Genomic DNA, 19,680 nt, shown 5'->3' on the forward strand with positions numbered 1-19,680 from the left:
AACTCCTTTTCTTCCTTTTAAGTTATCTAGAAAACCTGTCTTTTAGAACATTGGCAAGTTAGACAGGTGGAAAATTAGCTTCATTTTATAAGTTGTTATGATCGATGATACTGCTTTGGTGTGTTAGTCATTAAGGAACATATTAGGTGACTGTTTAAAGGTAGTATGTTGAATGGGTTTTATAAATATCATGCTGAGATTCTACTTGTGTGAAATAGCAAAGGAAAGTTATCATAGCTGTAACATACTTATCTTTGCAGGTCCAAATGCTAACAATTGTCAGAAGTTTTCTTACATGAAAAGCTATCTGCTTTAAATTAGTATAAATATGCTAAAGTCTTTGGAGGAGGTATTAGTAAATTTAATTCTTAGAGAAAAGGCATGGGATCAAATAAAAGATAATTTCTTTCTTTTCTTTTTGGCCACTCCACAGTATGTGGAGTTCCCCAGCCAGGGCTCAGATCCGAGTCATAGTTGCGATCTAAGCCACAGCTGCGACAACACAGGATCCTTAACCCACTGTACCACACTGGGGGTCGAAACTGCATCACAGTGCTCCCAAGATGCCGGAGGTCCCTTTGTGCCACAGCGGGAACTCCTAAATAAAAGATAATTTCTATGTCTTTAGTCCTTTTCTCCCTATCCCTCAAGATTTCCATTTGGACTCTTTGTATGTTGTACAGTTATAAATTATACATTTATACATTGTGAAGAATCCAATTCTTCGGGACTGAGAGGGGATCTGGAATAGAAATCATTTGGTACTTAGAGAAACTTCCCTTTTACTTTCTCAATAAGATAATCTGCCTTTCCATTTTCATGTTATTCCAACCCATTTGATTGTTAATAAACTCTTAAAGCCTGTCTCCCTTAATCATTGTTCCCTCTGGGAAGGATCTTGTTGGGCAGAAGATGAAGGTATCTGAGTACTGAATTCTGTTTAAAATCAAAGATGAGGATTTGGCCTAGAGAACCATGCCTGAATAAAATCAAGGAGGACCTAAAATTTGTGTAACAAGTGCTGAGGGTAGAAGTTTCCCTATGGCGCAGTGGGTTAAGGCTCCAGCATTGTCACTCCAGTGACTTGGGTTGCTGCTGTGGCTCGGGTTTGATCCCTAGTCTGAGAACTTACACATGCCATGGGCGTGACCAAAAAAAAAGTTGGGGTTAAGTTGCAGAGAGAGTGAAGAACTTAGTAAGCAAGGAATATTTATGTGCAGCTGTGCAGATTTCCCATTTGCTGAAGAGACTGTCTTTTTCCCCATCTTATATTCTTGCCTCCTTTGTCAAAGATTAATTGACCATAGGTCTCTGGGTTTATCTCTCTCTCTATTCTGTTCCATCAGTATGTATGTCTGTTTTGTACCAGTGCCACATCGTCTTGATTACTGTTGCTTTGTAATATTGTCTGAAGTATGGGAGAATTATGCCCCCTGCTCATTTTTTTTCCCTCAGGATTGCTTTGGCAATTCTGGGTCTTTTGTGCTTCCATATAAATTTTTGAATAGTTTGTCCTATTCTATGAAAAATGTCACTAGCGGTATGATAGAGATAAGAACAAGTCTAATCTTAAGCTCTAGCTGATTACTGCCATTAATCAATGGGGGGGTTACAGGGTGGTGGTTTTTTGTTTGTTTGTTTGTTTGTTTTTGTCTTTAGGGCCACACCCACAGATATGGAAGTTCCCCTGCCAGGGGTTGAATTGGAGCTGTAGTTGCCTGCCTACGTCATAGCCACAGCAACACCAGGCCGGAGCTGTGTCTGCAACAGCTCAAGGCAATGCTGGATCCTTAATCCACTGAGGGAAGCCAGCCAGGGATTGAACTTGCATCCTCATGGATAGTAGTTGGGTTCGTTACCACTGAGCCACATTGGGCACTCCCCATCATGGTAGGTTTTTTAGAGTTTACAAGAGAAGCTGAAAATGTGGGTTTAGGGTGAATTTTCCTCAATTTTATAATATTTTGTGGGTCATGCTCTTCTATCTCTGGCATACCAGTTTACCTCCTTTACTTTAATGCATTTTCAGTGCATTCTTAAAGATTTCAGTGTGTGCTTTTCCAAGATATATTTCTTCTAGCAAACCCATGTGGGAGCTAATCATGATGTCAGTATAAGTCTGTTTGCTATCCACTAACATATCTGAGTTGTCTTGGATTGTTCCAGCCCATCACAGAGCCTTGTGGCATGGAGGATGGCTGAAAACAGTGGGTGTGTAATTTGGAAAACTGTAGATTAATGGCCTCTATTTTATTGAAAGTTCCTAGGTAGCAATCTTGATTTGGGTAGATAGGTAGTATGGTCATGTCAAAAAGATGACCTGTATCTTCCACTCAAATCCTTTCCTGGTATTTGGCTTTGATTAGTTATCTCCTTGTATCATTCTTGATAAGCCAGATGTCTTCCTGAATAATATTTTCTAGGTATTTTCTAGCTGACAGAAAACCAGTGGGGAATACCAGAGACTAGAGATGTAGCAGGGGTAGAAAGTGTAATTGTATCTTTCAGACAAAATTGTTGATTGATCACATCTATTCCCTATATTTAAGAGATCTAGAATTGGAATAATTAGACCTGGTATTGGTTTTAACTGATCTCATATAATGTATGTGTTAATAACTAGTAGAGGAAAAACTATGTTTTTTTTTCTCTCTAATATTTAAGCTCACAGAATTATGATTCACAAAGAGCATACCTTAACTGTCTTTAATAGCCAGTCATATTGAATATTAGTGAAGCTCAAATTTGTAAAATTTTAGACTTCTAATTGCACATATTTCATCAAAAAATTTATAATGCTGTTTGCAAGGCTTTTGATCCATAGTGTTCTAGAAAAAAAATTCAGTACCATAGGCAGAAAAATCATGTTTCAGGTAATAGAGTATGTCACCGCATACAAGTCCATTCTAACTTCAATCAAAAAAGAATATGATGCCTTTATTGAAACTATAAAGAAAGACCAAAGAACTGCATTCTCTCTTCATGGAAAACTTAAAGTTTTGGCAGGAGAGCCCACGGCATTGATATATCACAGGAAAAGAATACTCCAACTTCAAGCAAAGTAAGTATATTAGTAAGTACCTCAAAAGGTGATAATTATTACTTGGTTATGTTAACTAGCCATGGTAGCTATAACAAATGGTTCTTAGTCTTTTTGAATTGCAATTTTATTTTATTTTATTTTTTTCTTTTTTTTTTGCCTTTTTGCTATTTCTTTGGGCTGCTCCCGCGGCATATGGAGGTTCCCAGGCTAGGGGTCTAATCGGAGCTGTAGCTGCCAGCCTATGCCACAGCCACAGCAACGCGGGATCCAAGCCGCGTCTGCAACCTACACCACAGCTCACGGCAACGCCGGATCGTTAACCCACTGAGCAAGGGCAGAGACCGAACCCGCAACCTCATGGTTCCTAGTTGGATTTGTTAACCACTGCGCCACCACGGGAACTCCGAAATTTTATTTTAAAGCCATATTTTTATGTTACCTTTCCTATTGAAATTCTGTTTGAGAATTTTATAATATTTTTTAGGATAATTGGAGGCACACCGTAGTATCATAAAATTAGGGATGTAGATAACTGCTCCAGGTAATTTCTTGTATGGAAGTTTTAGTAGTACAATTTCATGATTACCATCTGAATTAGAGCACTTACTCCTGTGATGCACAAAGGTAAGTAACCTAGTGGGACAGGATAAAATGCTCACTCTTGTTGAATATTCTCAGGTTTTCAGTGTTCCATTTAGTAAATGACGGTTAAATTATTCTTATAGATTATTTCAGGTCAACCTGGAAGATGATATAACGTTTGACCTTCAGTGGTAGTGTTGCTGGCTAGACGTTGGAATAGCTTTTCCTCTTGGGGCAGAATGCTACATAAAATAGTTAAGAAAAATTTTTTTTTCCAAAAGGAACAGGAAGCTGACAAGATAGTGACAAATATATTAGGGCAAAATCATAACAAAAGATAAGAAGAGCACTAAAGCTTCTTGGGCCCTGAGAGCATTTATTAAAATTGAAACTATAAGGAGTTCCCATTTAGGCTCAGCAGAAATGAATCCGACTACTAACCATGAGGACGCAGGTTCAATCTCTGGCCTTGCTCAGTGGGTTTAAGGATCTGGCATTGCCATGAGCTGTGGTGTGGGTCGAAAACGTGGCTTGGATCTGGCATTGCTGTGGCTGTGGCATAGACCTCGCTCAGTGGGTTAAGAATTCTGCATTGCTGTGGCTGTGGTGTAGCCTGGCAGCTGTAGCTCCGAATTGACCCCTAGTCTGGGAACTTCCATATGACACATGTGTGACCCTAGAAGGAAAAAAGAAAAAATTGAATATGCTAAAATTCACTGAATTATATATACACTTTACAAGGGTGAATTTTCAAGTATATGAATTATATCTCAATAAAGCTATTATAAAAAAAGGCATGGAGGATAGAGCGAGAAAGTTATTATGTCTAATCACAACTCAGAAGAGAATATGGAACAGAAACAATATTTGAATAGAAAATGGCTGATAAATACATGTAAGGATAACCTGACCCCCTTGCTGTACAGTGGGAAAATAAAAAAAAAATAAAATAAAATGGCTGATAATTTTCTCGAACTGGTGAAAGATAGTAATTCGGAGATGCAGGAAAAGTAAGAATACTGTTGTAAGCAATAAGAACTAGTTAGATTTATTGTAGTGAAATTGTCAAAGATTAAGGTATCATACAAGTAGCTATAGGAGTTTCTTTTGTGGCTCAGTGGCTAACAAACCCAACTGGGATCCATGAGGATGTGGATTTGATCCCTGGCCTCACTAAGTGGGTTAAGGATCCGGTGTTGCCATGCGCTATGGTGTAGGTCTCGGATATGGCTTGGATCCCACATTGCTGTGGCTGTGATGTAGGCTGGCACCTATAGCTCCGATGTGACCCCTAGCCTGGGAACCTCCATGTGCCACAGGTGTGGCCCTAAAATAGCAAAAAAATAAAATAAAGTAAAAATTTTATTTTAAAAAGAAGAAAAAAAGAAAAGAAAAAAAAAGTAGCTATAGAAAGGAGCAACAGCTAGATAAGTTCTCGTCCATGTTGTAGCATGTTTTGGAGCTTAATTCCTTTTTATGTCTGAATATAATATTCCATTGTATGTATGTACCATATTTCATCTACTTATCTGTTAATGAGTCTTTGGGTTTTTTTCCCACCTTAGGTTATTGTGAATAGTGCCACTATAAACATACATGTACAAGTATCTGTTTAAGTCTCTGCTTTCAATTTTTTTTTTGTCTTTTTGCTATTTCTTGGGCTGCTCCCTTGGCATATGGAGGTTCCCAGGCTAGGGGTCCAATCGGAGCTGTAGCCACTGGCCTACGCCAGAGCCTCAGCAATGCAGGATCCGAGCCGCGTCTGCAACCTACACCACAGCTCACGGCAACGCCGGATCGTTAACCCACTGAGCAAGGGCAGGGACCGAACCCGCAACCTCATGGTTCCTAGTCGGATTCGTTAACCACTGCGCCACGATGGGAACTCCTCAATTTTTTTGAAAGTCTCTTTACTTTTAACATATCTTTTTTCCCAAAGCAGAACTATTTGGGTGAAAACCAAGGATATTTTATTTCCACAGTCACTCTTATTTTCATAAATACTGCAAGATTGTACTCTGAGCCACCAGTAGTTACCAAGAGCTCTCTACAATCAGACTCAGGCAGCAGTTATCTACCAACAGGCTTGTTTTTAACTATGCCAAAAACCCCATGACATTTATGTATCTAACCAATATTAAATGTATTATTTCCTCCCTGGGCCAAAATATTGGGGGTAAGCTAGGAAATAAATTTCACGTAAGGCTTAAAAGAAGTTTATCTCTACTTCTTGGTCTTTCAGTTCCCCACTTTCTGGATGAACTCTGTGCTATCATTCCTCAAACTCTAGGATCAAAATTGATAGCATAGATTGAATAATAGTCCCCCCCCCCAAATTAGATCCTAATCCTGGGAACCTGTAAATGTTACTTTATTTGGAAAAGAGGTCATTGCACATATTACATTAAGCATCTTGAGATAGGAAGATTATCTTATATTATTTAGGTGGGCCCTAAATGCCACTACAGGTGTTCTTATAGCTGAGAGGTAGAGGGAACATTGACACAGGCCCAAGGGGAGAAGGTATTGTGGCCTCAGATGCAGCCACAGCAGGCCAGCAGCCCTCAGAAGCTGAAAGAGGCAAGGAACAGATTCTCTCCTAGAACTTCTAGAGGAAGCATAACTCTGAAAACAGAAATTTTGGCCTAATGAAACTAATTTTGGATTTCTGTCTTCCAGAACTGTGAAAAAACGAATCCTGTTGTTTTAAGCCACCAAGTTGGTGGTAATTTGTCGTAGCAGCCACAGGAAACTGATACAATTACTTAACAAAAATAATTTTTAAATTGTGAAGGTCATTTTCAACTAGAGGGAATAAGTACTTTGTGGCTAGATTATTATGTTTAACATTAAAAATTTCGGAGTTCCCGTGGTGGCGCAGTGGTTAACGAATCCGACTAGGAACCATGAGGTTGCGGGTTTGGTCCCTGCCCTTGCTTAGTGAGTGGGTTAACGATCCGGCGTTGCCGTGAGCTGTGGTGTAGGTTGCAGACGCTGCTCGGATCCCGTGTTGCTGTGGCTCTGGCGTAGGCCGGTGGCTACAGCTCTGATTCGACCCCTAGCCTGGTAACCTCCATATGCCGAGGGAGCGGCCCAAGAAATAGCAAAAAGACAAAAAACAAACAAACAAACAAAAATTTCCAGTAAGGTTATAAATCATAGGCAGTATAAGATTTTATTGATGCCTTGAAAGAAAAATTTTCCTCACTTATGAGGTTAGTTGCCTTCCTGGTCATTGTTTTATAAACTTCCACCTAAGTTAATAATGGTACAAAAGGATATTTAGCCAAAATGAAGCAGTAATTTAACCTGTTTTACTTTGAATTGTATGATTATGGAATTAAATTAGTTGAAAGAAACATAAAAAAGCCATTATGTTTTACAGGATGAAGCATATTGAAAATAATTCCTCAAAGATTCAATTGCAAATAGATGAAATTAAACAACTTAGGGCAGAGTATGACGCAAAAGAAGTACAATCTTGTACTTTCTGCAAAGATCCTTCAAAACCTATTCCAGGTACAGTATTTTACTTAAAATATTTGAGAGGAGTTCTCTTGTGGTTCAGAGGGTTACTGCAGTGGCTTGGGTCACTGCTGTGGTGTGAGTTTGATCCCTGGTCTGGGAACTTCCATATGTTGTGGATGAGGCCAAAAAATAAATAAATAAATAAATAAATAAGAGCAGTTTTCTTAGGATTGTTTGAGATGTTGTCTTCTGGGCTTAAGTCCTAATTTTGCCCCAAATAAAACTTAGCTCTATAAATAATAAAATATTTGAGAGAAAGTCCAACTCTTTCCAGTTATTACCTATTACAAAAATTAAAATATATTTTACCATATGTATATTTTCCAAATGTACCAGGACTTTAGCCAGACTTTACAAACAACTTTAGCCTGGTCTCTAGATACGTACAAGAGAATGAGAAAACTTAACCTTAAAAGATTAAAAGAGTTCAAGGGAGTTCCCAGCATGGCTCAGAAGAAACGAATCTGGCTAGTATCCATGCGGACGCAGGTTCAATCCCTGGCCTTGCTCAGTGAGTTAAGGATCTGCTGTTGCCGTGAGCTGTGGTGTAGGTCACAGACATGGCTTGGATCCCGCGTTGCTGTGGCTGTGTTATACGCTACAGATCCAATTCGACCTCTAGCCTGGGAACCTCCATATGCTGCGGTCGTGGCCCTAAGAAGACAAAAAATAAAAAGATTAAAAGAGTTCCAGTCTGCCTGGATTATATAAAGTATAGTATAGTGGTTCTTAAAGTGTGGTTCCTATATCAACATCAGCATTTTCTGGAAACCTGTTGGAGACACAAATTTTTGGTCCCACTGCGGATTTACTGTGACAGAAACTCCGGGGATGGGAGTTGGGGTGTGTGTAGTGGTGGAGCCCAATGTTCAGTGTTTTAACAGGTTCTCCAGGTTATTCTGATGCACTTTATAAAGTTCGAGAACCCATAGTGTATATGAAAAAAACTGTGGTATATTAAGTTCTGGTGATATATATGGTGAATATAAGTATATATGTATGTATTTGTCTTTTTAGGGTGGCACTTGTGACATATGGAAGTTTCCAAGCTAGGAGTCAAATTGGTGTAGCTGCTGGCCTACACCACAACCATAGCAATGTAGGATCCAAACTGTGCCTGTGACCTACACCACAGCTCACGGCAACGCTGGATCCTTAAGCCACTGAGTAAGGCCAGGGATTGAACCTGCATCCTCAGGGATACTAGTCAGATTCATAATGTGCTGAGCCACAACAGGAACTCCGTAGTGAATATTGTTGCTTTGTGTTGATGTCAACATTCTCTGGTTCCTCATTTTCAGCTAAGCCATTTTTTAAGAAATTGGAGTATATCCTGGAATTTATCCTGGAGAAAGGAAAGACTTTGAGAATAGATAAGTGTACTCAGAACTTTTAAAGATTCCAACTAATGTTTATACAGAGGCAGAATCAATAAGTGGAAATTTTAGGAAGTCAGATTTGATTTCAATGGAAGAAGCCATGTCTTGAGATAATGAACTACTCCATACCAAAGGATTTTAACTGAGGTTGAATGATCATCCTATATATGGTGGAAGCAGGGACTAGATTCACTTTCAAATATAAAATTATGACTAGCAGAATACAAATAAGATACATGTGAATAAGTACACCATAACTGACAAATTGATTAAATGCTGAGAATCTTCTTGTGGTACAGAAGAAGATTCTTGTGGTACAGAGGGTTAAGGATCCGGTGTTGTCACTGCAGTGGCTTAGGTCACTGCAGGTAACAGGGTAAGGGAAATCGAGTAGGATTAATCCAGGATGATTTCTGGAAGGGAATTTTGAGGTATGCCTTTGAAGTCAACAATTGGTCTGAATGAGAAGGGAAGTCATTTGAAGCGTGTGTGTGTGTGTGTGTGTGTGTGTGTGTGTTTGTGTGTTTAAATATAATGAATAGAGAGGACTGTGTGAGAGAGGGAAAGAACTGAAAAATTTTTTTTTAAATCCACCATGTTTATTTTATTTTATTTTATTTTATTTTATTTTTTGAATGACTCTCCCGAACTATACATTTAATTATATACTTAAACTATACATTTAAGTGGTGAATTTTGTTTTTTACTCAATGAATTTTATTACATTTATAGTTGTGCAATGATCATCACAATCAAATTTTATAGCATTTCCATCCCAAATCCTCAGTGCATTCCCCCACCTCCTAATGTGTCTCATTTGGAAACCATAAGTTTTTCAAAGTCTGTGAGTCATTATCTGTTCTGCAAAGAAGTTAATTGTGTCCTTTTTTTTAGATTCCACTTGTAAGTGATAGCATTTGATGTTGGTATCTCACTGTCTTACTGACTTGACTTAGCATGGTAATTTCTAGGTCCATCCATGTTCCTGTGAATGCTGTTATTTCTTTTCTTTTAATGGAAGATTAATATTCCATTGTGTATATGTACCACATCTTCTTTATCCATTCCTCTGTTGATGGACATTTAGGTTGTTTCCATGTCTTAGCTATTGCATATAGTGCTGCAGTGAACACTGGAGTACATGTGTCTTTTTGAGTCATGGTTTTCTCTGGATAGACGCCCAGGAGTGGGATTCCTGGATCAAATGGTAATTCTGTTTTTAGTTTTATGAGGAATCTCCTTACTGTTTTCCACAGTGGTTGCACCAGTTAACATTCCCACCAACAGTGTACTAGGGTTCCTTTTTCTCCACACTCTCTCCAGCACTTATTGTTTGTAGACTTTTTGATGATGGCCATTCTGGCTGGTGTAAGGTGGTTCCTCACAGTGGTTTTGATTTGCATTTCTCTAATAATGAGTGCTGTTGAACATCTTTTCATGTATTTTTTGGCCATCCGTATGTCTTCTTTGGAGAATTGTCTGTTTAGATCTTCAACCCATTTTTTGATGGGGTTGTTTGTTTGGTGTTCATAAATTTTGGAGCTTAATCCCTTGTCAGTCGCTTCATTTGCAAACATTTTCTCCCATTCTGTGGGTTGTCTTTTCATTTTGTTTAGGCTCTCCTTTGCTGCGCAGAAACTTTAAAGCTTTATTAAGCCCCATTCATTTATTTTTGTTTTTATTTTCTTTATTCTAGGAGGTGGATCTGAAAAGATGTTGCTGTTGTTTATGTCAAAGAGTGTTTGGCTTATGTTTTCCTCTGAGAGTTTTATAGTATCTGGTCTTATAGCTAGGTCTTTAATCCATTTTGAGTTTATTTTTGTGTATGGTGTTAGGAAGTGTTCTAATTTCATTCTTTTACATATGGCTGTCCAGTTTTCCCAGCACCACTTATAGAAGGGTCTGTCTTTTCTCCATTGTATAGTTTTGCCTCCTTTGTCATAGATTAGTTGACTGTAGGTGTGTGGGTTTAATTCTGGGCTTTCTATCCTGTTCCACTGATAAATAGTTCTGTCTTTGTGCCAGTACCATATGGTTTTGATGACTGTAGCTTTGTAGTATAGTCTGAAGTCAGGGAGCCTGATTCCTCCAGCTCCATTTTTCTTTTTCAGGATGTCTTTGGCTATTCTGGGTCTTTTGTTCTAGTTTTAAACAAACTTTAAAATATTTTGTTCTAGTTCTGCGGAAAATGTCCTTGGTAATTTGATAGGGATTGCACTGAATCTGTAGATTACCTTGTGTAGTATAGTCATTTTGATAATATTGACTCTTCCAGTCCAAGAGCATGGTATGTCTTTCCATCTATTTGTGTCATCTTTGATTTCTTTCATCAGTGTCTCATACTTTTCAGAGTACAGGTCTTTTGTCTCTTTAGGTAGGTTTATTCCTAAGTATTTTATTCTTTTGGATGTGATGGTAAACAGGATTGCTTCCCTAATTTCTCTTTCTGATCTTTCATTGTTAGTATATAGAAATGCTGTTGACTTCTGTGTATTAATTTTGTATCCTGCGACTTTGCCAAATTCATGGATGAGCTCTAACTGTTTTCTGGTAGCATCTTTAGGATTCTTTAGGTATAGTATATGTCATCTGCAGATTGTGATAGTTTTACTTCTTCCTTTTCAATTTGGATTCCTTTTATTTCTTTTACTTCTCTGATTGCTGTGGCTAGGACTTCCAAAACTGTGTTGAAAAGTAGTAGTGAGAGCAGACATCCTTGTCTTGTTCCTGATCTTAGTGGGAATTCTTTGAGCTTTTCACCATGGAGAATGATGTTAGCTGTGGGTTTGTCATATATGGCTTTTATTATGTTGAGGTAGGTTCCCTCTAGGCCCACTTTCTGAAGGGTTTTTATCAGAAATGGGTTTTGGATTTTTGTCAAAGGCTTTTTCTGTGTCTATTGAGAGGATGATAAGGTTTTTAATCTTCAGTTTGTTAATGTGGTGTATCACACTGATTCATTTTCAGATATTGAAGAACGCTTGCATCCCTGGGATAAATCCCACTTGATCATGATGTACAATCCTTTTAATGTGTTGCTGGATTCAGGTTGCTAGTATTTTGTTGAGGATTTTTTTTTGTCTTTTGTCTTTTTGTTGTTGTTGTTGTTGTTGCTGCTATTTCTTGGGCTGCTCCTGCGGCATATGGAGGTTCCCAGGCCAGGGGTTGGATCAGAGCTGTAGCCACCGGCCTACGCCAGAGCCACAGCAACGAGGGATCCGAGCCGCGTCTGCAACCTACACCACAGCTCGCAACAACGCCGGATCGTTAACCCACTGAGCAAGGGCAGGGATCGAACCCACAACCTCATGGTTCCTAGTCGGATTCGTTAACCACTGAGCCACGACGGCAACTCCTTGTTGAGGATTTTTGCATCGATGTTCATCAGTGAAATTGGCCTGTAATTTTCTTTTTTTTGTGTTATCTTTGTCAGGTTTTGGTATCGGGTGATGGTGGCCTCATTGAGTTTGGGAGTGTGGCTTCCTCTGCAATTTTTTGGAATAGTTTCAGAAGGATAGGTTTATCTCCTCTCTAGATGTTTGATAGAATTTGCCTGTGAAGCCATCTGGTCCTGGACTTTTGTTTGTTGGAAGTTTTTTAATCACAGTTTCAATTTCAGTACTTGTGACTGGTCCATTCATCTTTTCTGTTTCACCTTGGTTTAGTCTTTGAAGATTGTACTTTTCTAAGAATTTGTCCATTTCTTCTAGGTTTTCCATTTTATTGGCATATAGTTGCCTATAGTAGTCTCTTATGATCCTTTGTATTTCTGTGATGTCTGTTGAAGGAGTGAAAGTTTGGCAGGCATATGTAAACTCTGCATTGGAGAGAATAAATAAGATTACCTTGGGGTTCGCTGTAGTAGACTAATGGGAGATTTGGTTAGAGAAAAATCATTCAGCAGAAATCCTGAATTGTTAGACAGAAGTTCTTGGTATTATTAAGTATAATTGATATTTAGGGGATTGCAAGATATGGTGATGAAATCATTAAATTTTTTTTTCTTAAAATGCTAAGGTTTGAACAGTTTTTGTTTTGTTTTTTGTTTTGGCCGAACCCTTGGCTTATGGAAATTCCCAGACCAGGGGGATCAAATATGAGCCACAGCTGTGGCATAGGTCACAGCTGCGGCAATGCTGAATCCTCAACCCACTTTGTTGGGCTGGAGATCAAACCTGCGCCTCCAAAGTGACCCAAGCTGCTGCCGTCAGATCCTTAACCCACTGTGCCACAACAGGAAATCCAGGAAAATGTCTTAAGTCTTCATTGATGATTTGTTTAAAACTGCCAGCCATTTAAAATGTATGCTAATTTTGTTGATATTCAGTAATCTTACAAGTTCATGCTACCATTTCTTAATTATTTCTTAACATAGTCAACCACCTGACCTATTTCGCTAAAACTTGCTGTTTGAGCGCAAGAGTCCCACACATGGCTTGGCTTGTTTATTTGTTTCCTTTTCCCTTAGGTATGACTCTCCAAGAATCTGTCAATTTAGATGCTCTCACTAAATACTTGAAACATCTTGAAGATAAATATGCAGAAGTTGAACAGCTTATATCAAAAAAATATGTACCAGCTCAGAGGAAGGCAGATTTAGAAGAGGAGGTGATTGTGGTATTAGAACGTCGAGATTTAGCTGAAAATCTGAACAAAGAATTACAGTGTCGGTATGAAAGTTGAATATATATTTTTCAAGTTTGAAACATTTATTTGTGTTTATTCCAATATTCCACTATTTGATTTTAGGTTCAGTATATTGTTACTATTTTTTATCTTTATAGTCATCAAAGACTGCAGATTATTTCACAGGCACTTACTTCGTGGATAAAATCTGATATGAGCAGATCATTTCAAGACATGGTGGAGCAAATTCGGAAAACTAAAGATTTTCATGGTAGATGACCTATATTTTTTAATTAATGTGCATAATGGAAAACATTTTTTCCCCAAAAAAGCTAAACAGTGGTAATTTCCTTAGGCTGAAGGTAAAGAAAGCAAAAACGTACATTTTTCTGTTAGGTCTGTGTTACCCTATGGGCTTCTTCCTTCAACAGCTGACAAATAATTGGTAGCGTAGACTTAGCCAAGGCGAGAATACCTGAAAATGTACCTGAAGATAAGGAAGAAAGGGACAGGGAGGCCACTCAGTTTAGGAAGCAGTTGGTGCTGTTAGAAACCTTATCATTAAGTTGTTGGTATTAAAATTTATATATTTATTATTTTCTTTTGATTGATAACCTTAAATATCATCTAGTGGTGTTTTCAATATTTATAGATGAACAAGGCATCGTTGAGGAAATCCTTGAAGATGATCCTGGCAAGGCAAAAGAAGCTGAACTTTTGCTTTACTATGTTGAAAGGTAAATATTTAAAAAGATTTGATTTTCTTTGTTAAGATGTTGTAGCATTTATTTAATATTTATTTAAATACTTATTAAATATTTTGCATTTACTTAGCATCTTTAGTTTTCGTATCTTTAAAATTCTGCTCTAGTAGATAAAGTAGAAAATAAGTTAGAATTTAAAATAATAGATTCTTTGTGGGGAAAATACCAGATTGATAATGTAAGAGACTTTTCAGAGGACAGAGGTAAATTGTAGTGTTAATTTAAGTTTTATTTATATTTTCCTGTATTCCGTAACCATCAACTTGATATGCAAAATGTTTTTGAGAGCATTCTTAAGTTAGGTTATCCTTTTTTCCTCATTATTGCCATCCTATGACATATTAAGAAGGCGTCTTTCTCCTTAATGCTTATTATATATACTGTATAGTAGTGTATAGGTATAATAGAGGATCTAAGACTGTATTCTTTAAGAGCTTAATTCATAGGCCATGAGTCCAATATATAATGAACATATGTAATATTCCTAGTCTATGTATTAAATAGTTTTCAACTGTTGATTTGCTTGTTCGTATGGTACAAAGAAACAATAAAAATCATTTTGTGGGACACCAAAGACTGGGTATTTCCTCACACTGTATATACTTCTCTATGTCTACCAGCTTTGGATATGAGAGAAAAACTCTGGTTGAAGATAAAAGTTTTATGTATTTTGCTTAATATTACGGTGATATTTTTCTTCTCTGGGGTCCTGCATTCATTTGCAACACTCCGTAAATCCTGTTTTCCATAGTTTGACTAATTGTGAGTTATGGACTGAATTGGAGACGTTTTGCCCTAGGCAGAGAATTAGAAGGTTAAGTTATCATTTCTTCCTGTGTCAGTTGGGAGTCTGATTGCTGGCAGAGCAATTTAGGCTTGGCAATTTTTGTTTTTGGTTAATATTTCCCCTAGGCTGAGCCTTTAAGCAGATTGCCTTTCTCTCCCCTGGTACTCCTTCTGGACATGATATGAGAGAGAAAAAAAATCTGAGCTCATTATAAATTCACTTGAAGTTCTTTCCATTTTCTATGGCTTGCTCTTAAGTATTACAGGAATAAAGTCCAAGATCAGGTTGAAGTCACCTGGCTGAGACTCCATAAAAAACCAAAAATGAAAGCAAAACCAAACAACCCACCCCCAGAATATTATAGAAGTGAAAGAATATCTTACAGAGTGAACAAATCTAGTTATGGTTTAGTATAATTGCTTTTCTGTATTACTATTCTACTGTTTAGTATTGGACATTTCTAATCCATTTTCTTTACTTTTTTCGTGTATTACTATATAATGAAATGGAATGGCTATAGGTTCAATGAATTAATCTCACTTGGGGAATATGAAAAGGCAGTTTATTTTGCAGTGAACAGTCCTAGAAGAATTCTTCAAAATGTTGGAACAATGAATAAATTTAAGGGTAAGCTTTTCTCTCTGAACCTTGTATATGTATGCTGGTTATACTTTTTTTCCCTGATAGAATGGGAAGAGCATTGAATTGGGAAATAAGATCTAGGCTCCAGCCCTATCTCTGCTTTTACCAGTTTCCTTACCTGTAACATTAAGGGTTTGATTGATTAGGTATTCTAAATTAAATTATGGGAATTCCCATCTTGGCTCAGGAGGTTACCAACCTGACTGGTATCCATGAGGATGTGGGTTCAGGCCCTGGCCTCGTTCAGAGGGTTAAGGATCCAGCGTTGACATGAGCTGTGGTGTAGGTCGCAGACTTGGCTGGGATCTGGCATTGCTGTGGCTCTGGTGTAGGCCACAGCTGCAGCTCCGATTAGACCCCTAGCCTGGGAACCTTCATATGCCGTGGGTGTGGCCCTCAAAAGACGTATTTAAAGTATACAGTTTGTTAAGTTTTCATGTCTGTATCCTTCAAAATTTCCCTCATCTGCTCAGTGACCCCTCTCTCTCTCTGCTTCTCATGCCTCCCATCTGTCTCCCTCCACAGCTTCCCTCCAGTACCCAGGCAACCACTGATCTGTTTTCAGTCATCAAAGATTAGTTTGCATTTTCTAAAATTTTATAAAATAGAGCCGTATAGTAGGTATTCTTTTTTTGACTGACTTCTTGCACTCAGCATAATTATTTTAAAGTCCATTTATATTATTGCATCTATCAAGAATTCATTCTTTTTTTTATTGAGTAGAAATCTTTAATTTTGTTGAAATCTAATTTACAAGTTTTTTTTCTTTTATAGATTGAGATTTTTAGTGTTGACCTAAGAATCTGTGCCTAATCCTCAGAGATTTTTCTATTTTTTTCCCTAAGGATTTTATAGTTTTAGGTTTACATTGAGTTCTATCCTTTAAATTAATTTTTATATACAGTGTGAGGTGTGGGTCAAAGTTAATTTTTTTGCTAACAGCTATCCAGTTGTTCCAGGTTAATTTATTTAAAAATGCTTTCTCCACTGAATTGCTTTTGTATCTCTGTTGAAAATCAGTAGTCCATATATTTGTAGGTTTACTTAAATGATCTATTTTTTTATCTCGATGTCTGTACTACACTGTCTTGATTACTGTAGCTTTATAGTAAGTCTTGAAATCAGATAGTGTTAGTTTTCATACTTTGTTCTTTACCAAATTTGGTTTGGTTCTTTTGAATTTCTGTTTACATTTTTGAAATAGACTCATAACTTTCTACCAAAAGGCCTGCTGGGGTTTGTATTGAATCTGTAGTTCAACTTAGGGAGAATAGACACTGATCAATACTGGATTTTCTGTTTCAGTGAACCCATAAGCATGGTATATCTTTCCAGCTTTTTGGTGTTTTAAAATTTCTGTCAGAAATATTTTGTAGTTTTTAGTGTTCAGTTCTCTTTTTTATTTGACATGGAATGTTTAATATTTTACTCAAAATTTTTTATACATCTTACAAATACCCAGAAACTCTTTCTTTGGATAAGCTCTGAAATCAGTATGTTAAAAGTGATAACTATATACCTGGGTTTATTTATCCTTCTCCCCTTGATTTGGGCTACTCAAAGTATGGATTGCAGTTTCAGTAAAAATCAGTGCTTGCAATAAATGCTTAAGTGAAGTTGGAAAGCAGCCAACTTTGTTCATTTTCAAGGTATGTGGACTTGAAAATGTACCAGACTGATGATACTTACTGAGTGTTGCTTAGAATCACACTCTAAACGTATTTTATTTATTTGTTTATTTATTTATTTTGTCTTTTGTCTTTTTAGGGCTGCCTGGTGGCATATGGACGTTCCCAGGGGTCAAATTGGAGCTGCAGCCACTGGCCCACGCCACAGCCACAGCAACGTGGGATCCGAGTTGCATCTGTTACCTACACCTCAGCTCACGGCAATGCCAAATCCTTAACCCACTTAGTGAGGTCAGGGATTGAACCCATGTCCACATGGATGCTAGTCAGGTTCACTAACGACTGAGCCACAACGGGAACTCTGCAAAATTTTCTTTTATTTTAAAACTGAGCTGCATTTTTATTTTATTTTATTTTTATTTTTTTGGTCTTTTGCCTTTTCTAGGGCTGCTCCCGCAGCATATGGACGTTCCCAGGCTAGGGGTCTAATCGGAGCTGTAGCTGCTGGCCTACACCAGAGCCACAGCAAGGCCAGATCTGAGCTGCATCTGCAACTTACACCACAGCTCACAGCAACACCGGATCCTTAACCCACTGAGCAAGGCCAGGGATCGAACCCGCAACCTCATGGTTCCTAGTCGGATTCGTTAACCACTGTGCCACAACAGGAACACCTGAGCTGCATTTTTAAAAGATGAGAAGCCCAGAAGGAAATGCAGAGGTATAAACACAGGGAAAGTATACTAGGTGTAACTTACAAATATAAGGAATACGTTGTTTTACTATTTTAGTTCTAAGTGAAAATTTTTTGTTTTGTTTCGTTTTTTTTTCTTTTCTTTTTTCCTTTTTTTTTTTTTTTTAAGGCCACATCTGCGGCATATGGAAGTTCCCAAGCTAGGGATCAAATTAGAGCCGCAGCTGCCTGTCTAAGTCATAGCCACAGCAATGCCAGATCTGAGCCTCATCTGCATCCTACAGCACAGGCCATGGCAATGCCAGATCTTTAACCCTCAGAGCTGGGCCAGGGATCAAACCCACATCCGCATGGATGCAAGTTGGATTTGTTACTTCTGAGCCACAATAGGAACTGCTAAGTGGATTTTTTTTTTTTTTTTTTTTTTTGCTTTTTAGGGCCACACCCATGGCATATGGAAGTTCCCAGGCTAGGGGTCAAATTGGAGCTGCAGCTGCTGATCTACGCCACAGCTACAGCAATGCCAGATCCGAGCCACATCTGTGACCTGTGCCATAGCTCACCACAATGCCGGATCCTTAACCCACTGATCTAGGACAGGGATCGAACCTGCAACCTCATGGTTCCTAGTTGGATTCATTTCCAAGGTGCCATGGCGGGATCTCCCTAAGTGGAGATTTTTGATGTCGTATATGTGTAGCTTATTTGAAATAAATTTCTCCAAAATCCTTTAAATTCAACAATTTGAAAAAAGCATATCTTTTTACTTTTATCTGAACACAGAGGAGTTCCCGCCTTGGCTCAGTAATTGATGAGCCTGACTAGTATCCATGAGGACACAGGTTCAATCCCTGGCTTTGCTCAGCGGATTAAGGATTCTGCATTGCCATGAGCTGCTGTGTAGGTTGCAGATGTGGCTCAGATCCCATGTTGCTGTGGCTGTGATATAGGCCAGCAGCTGCAGCTCTGATTGGACCCCTAGCCTGGGAACCTCCACATGCCGAGGGTACAGTTTTCAAAAAAAAAGGCAAAAAAATGAACACAGAAAATCTGTTGTTCTACACATAGTGTATACAAGCATGTATTTATAGAGATGGCGTGTCTATGAATTGGGTACAAATTGGTCTATCTCATATTTTTGCCTACGCGATTTTCAGTATTCAATCCTAGTGCATGGTAAAGCGGAGTATAATTTTATAGTTTTATTCACTGGACTTGAAGTCAGGAACCATTCCAGTTATTTACAATTTAAAAACTGAGCGATTATCAAATCATGTTACACTGCAAAATATTCTTTTTTTTTTCCTTTTGGTCTTTTTTTAGGGCTGTATCCTGGGCGTATGGAAGTTCCCAAGCTAGGGTGGAATTGGAGCTGTAGCTTCTGCCCTAGGCCACAGCCACAGCAACGCCAGATCCAGCCCACACCACAGCTCATGGCAGCGCTGCATTCTCAACCCACTGAGTGGGGCGAGGGATGGAACCTGCGTCCTCATGAATACCAGTCAGATTCATTTCTGATGAGCCACGATGGGAACTCCCAAAAGTGTTCTTATATCATGAATGCTGACACGGTGTGCTTTGGATGTTAAACCAGTAACTTTTGTAAGTCTGAGATTTAAATTGGCATATTCTAAAATAGCCAAAGCCTGAAGAATGTGGTGACAGAGAGGTTTGTACCACAAAGCATTTATTTTTTCATAAGGATCATAGGAGCACAGGTAATTAAGTGGGTTTTTTGTTGTTGTTTACTTAAGTGATTTTCTAAATCACTGTTTAGTTCTTGTACATCCTTTGTCAGGTCTATCCCTAAATATTTTATTGTTTATGCTATTGTAATTTTTATTTCAATTTCTTAAATTGTTTCTTGCTAGTACATGGAAATACAATTGAATTGTATATTGATCTTGTAGAATTTCTGCATAGATGATCATGTCATCTGCCAATAAAGAGTTCTACTTATTCCTTTCTATTATGAGTACCTATTATTTCTTTTTATTTTCTTACTTC

The 19,680-nt window shown here is 38.1% G+C and overlaps 1 protein-coding gene across 4 annotated transcripts in view; it reads left to right on the top strand.

Annotated features, from left to right (window-relative positions):
* Positions 1-19,680, top strand: part of CLHC1 (clathrin heavy chain linker domain containing 1) — a 49,746-nt gene that overhangs the window by 1,875 nt on the left and 28,191 nt on the right. For 2 of the 4 annotated variants that reach the window (XM_047782067.1, XM_047782068.1), the window contains exons 1-6: positions 1,750-3,061; positions 7,011-7,144; positions 13,001-13,202; positions 13,317-13,429; positions 13,811-13,895; positions 15,230-15,336. In XM_047782067.1, coding sequence (XP_047638023.1) covers positions 2,796-3,061; positions 7,011-7,144; positions 13,001-13,202; positions 13,317-13,429; positions 13,811-13,895; positions 15,230-15,336 — 907 coding nt within the window. In that variant the 5' untranslated portion in view covers positions 1,750-2,795. Of the gene's footprint in view, positions 1-1,749; positions 3,062-7,010; positions 7,145-13,000; positions 13,203-13,316; positions 13,430-13,810; positions 13,896-15,229; positions 15,337-19,680 lie in introns of those variants that run through there. The other 2 variants (XM_047782070.1, XM_047782069.1) reach the window with 2 other exon arrangements.

This window comes from Phacochoerus africanus, chromosome 5 (assembly GCF_016906955.1).
Source record: "Phacochoerus africanus isolate WHEZ1 chromosome 5, ROS_Pafr_v1, whole genome shotgun sequence".
In the NCBI taxonomy this organism is placed as follows: Eukaryota; Metazoa; Chordata; class Mammalia; order Artiodactyla; family Suidae; genus Phacochoerus; species Phacochoerus africanus.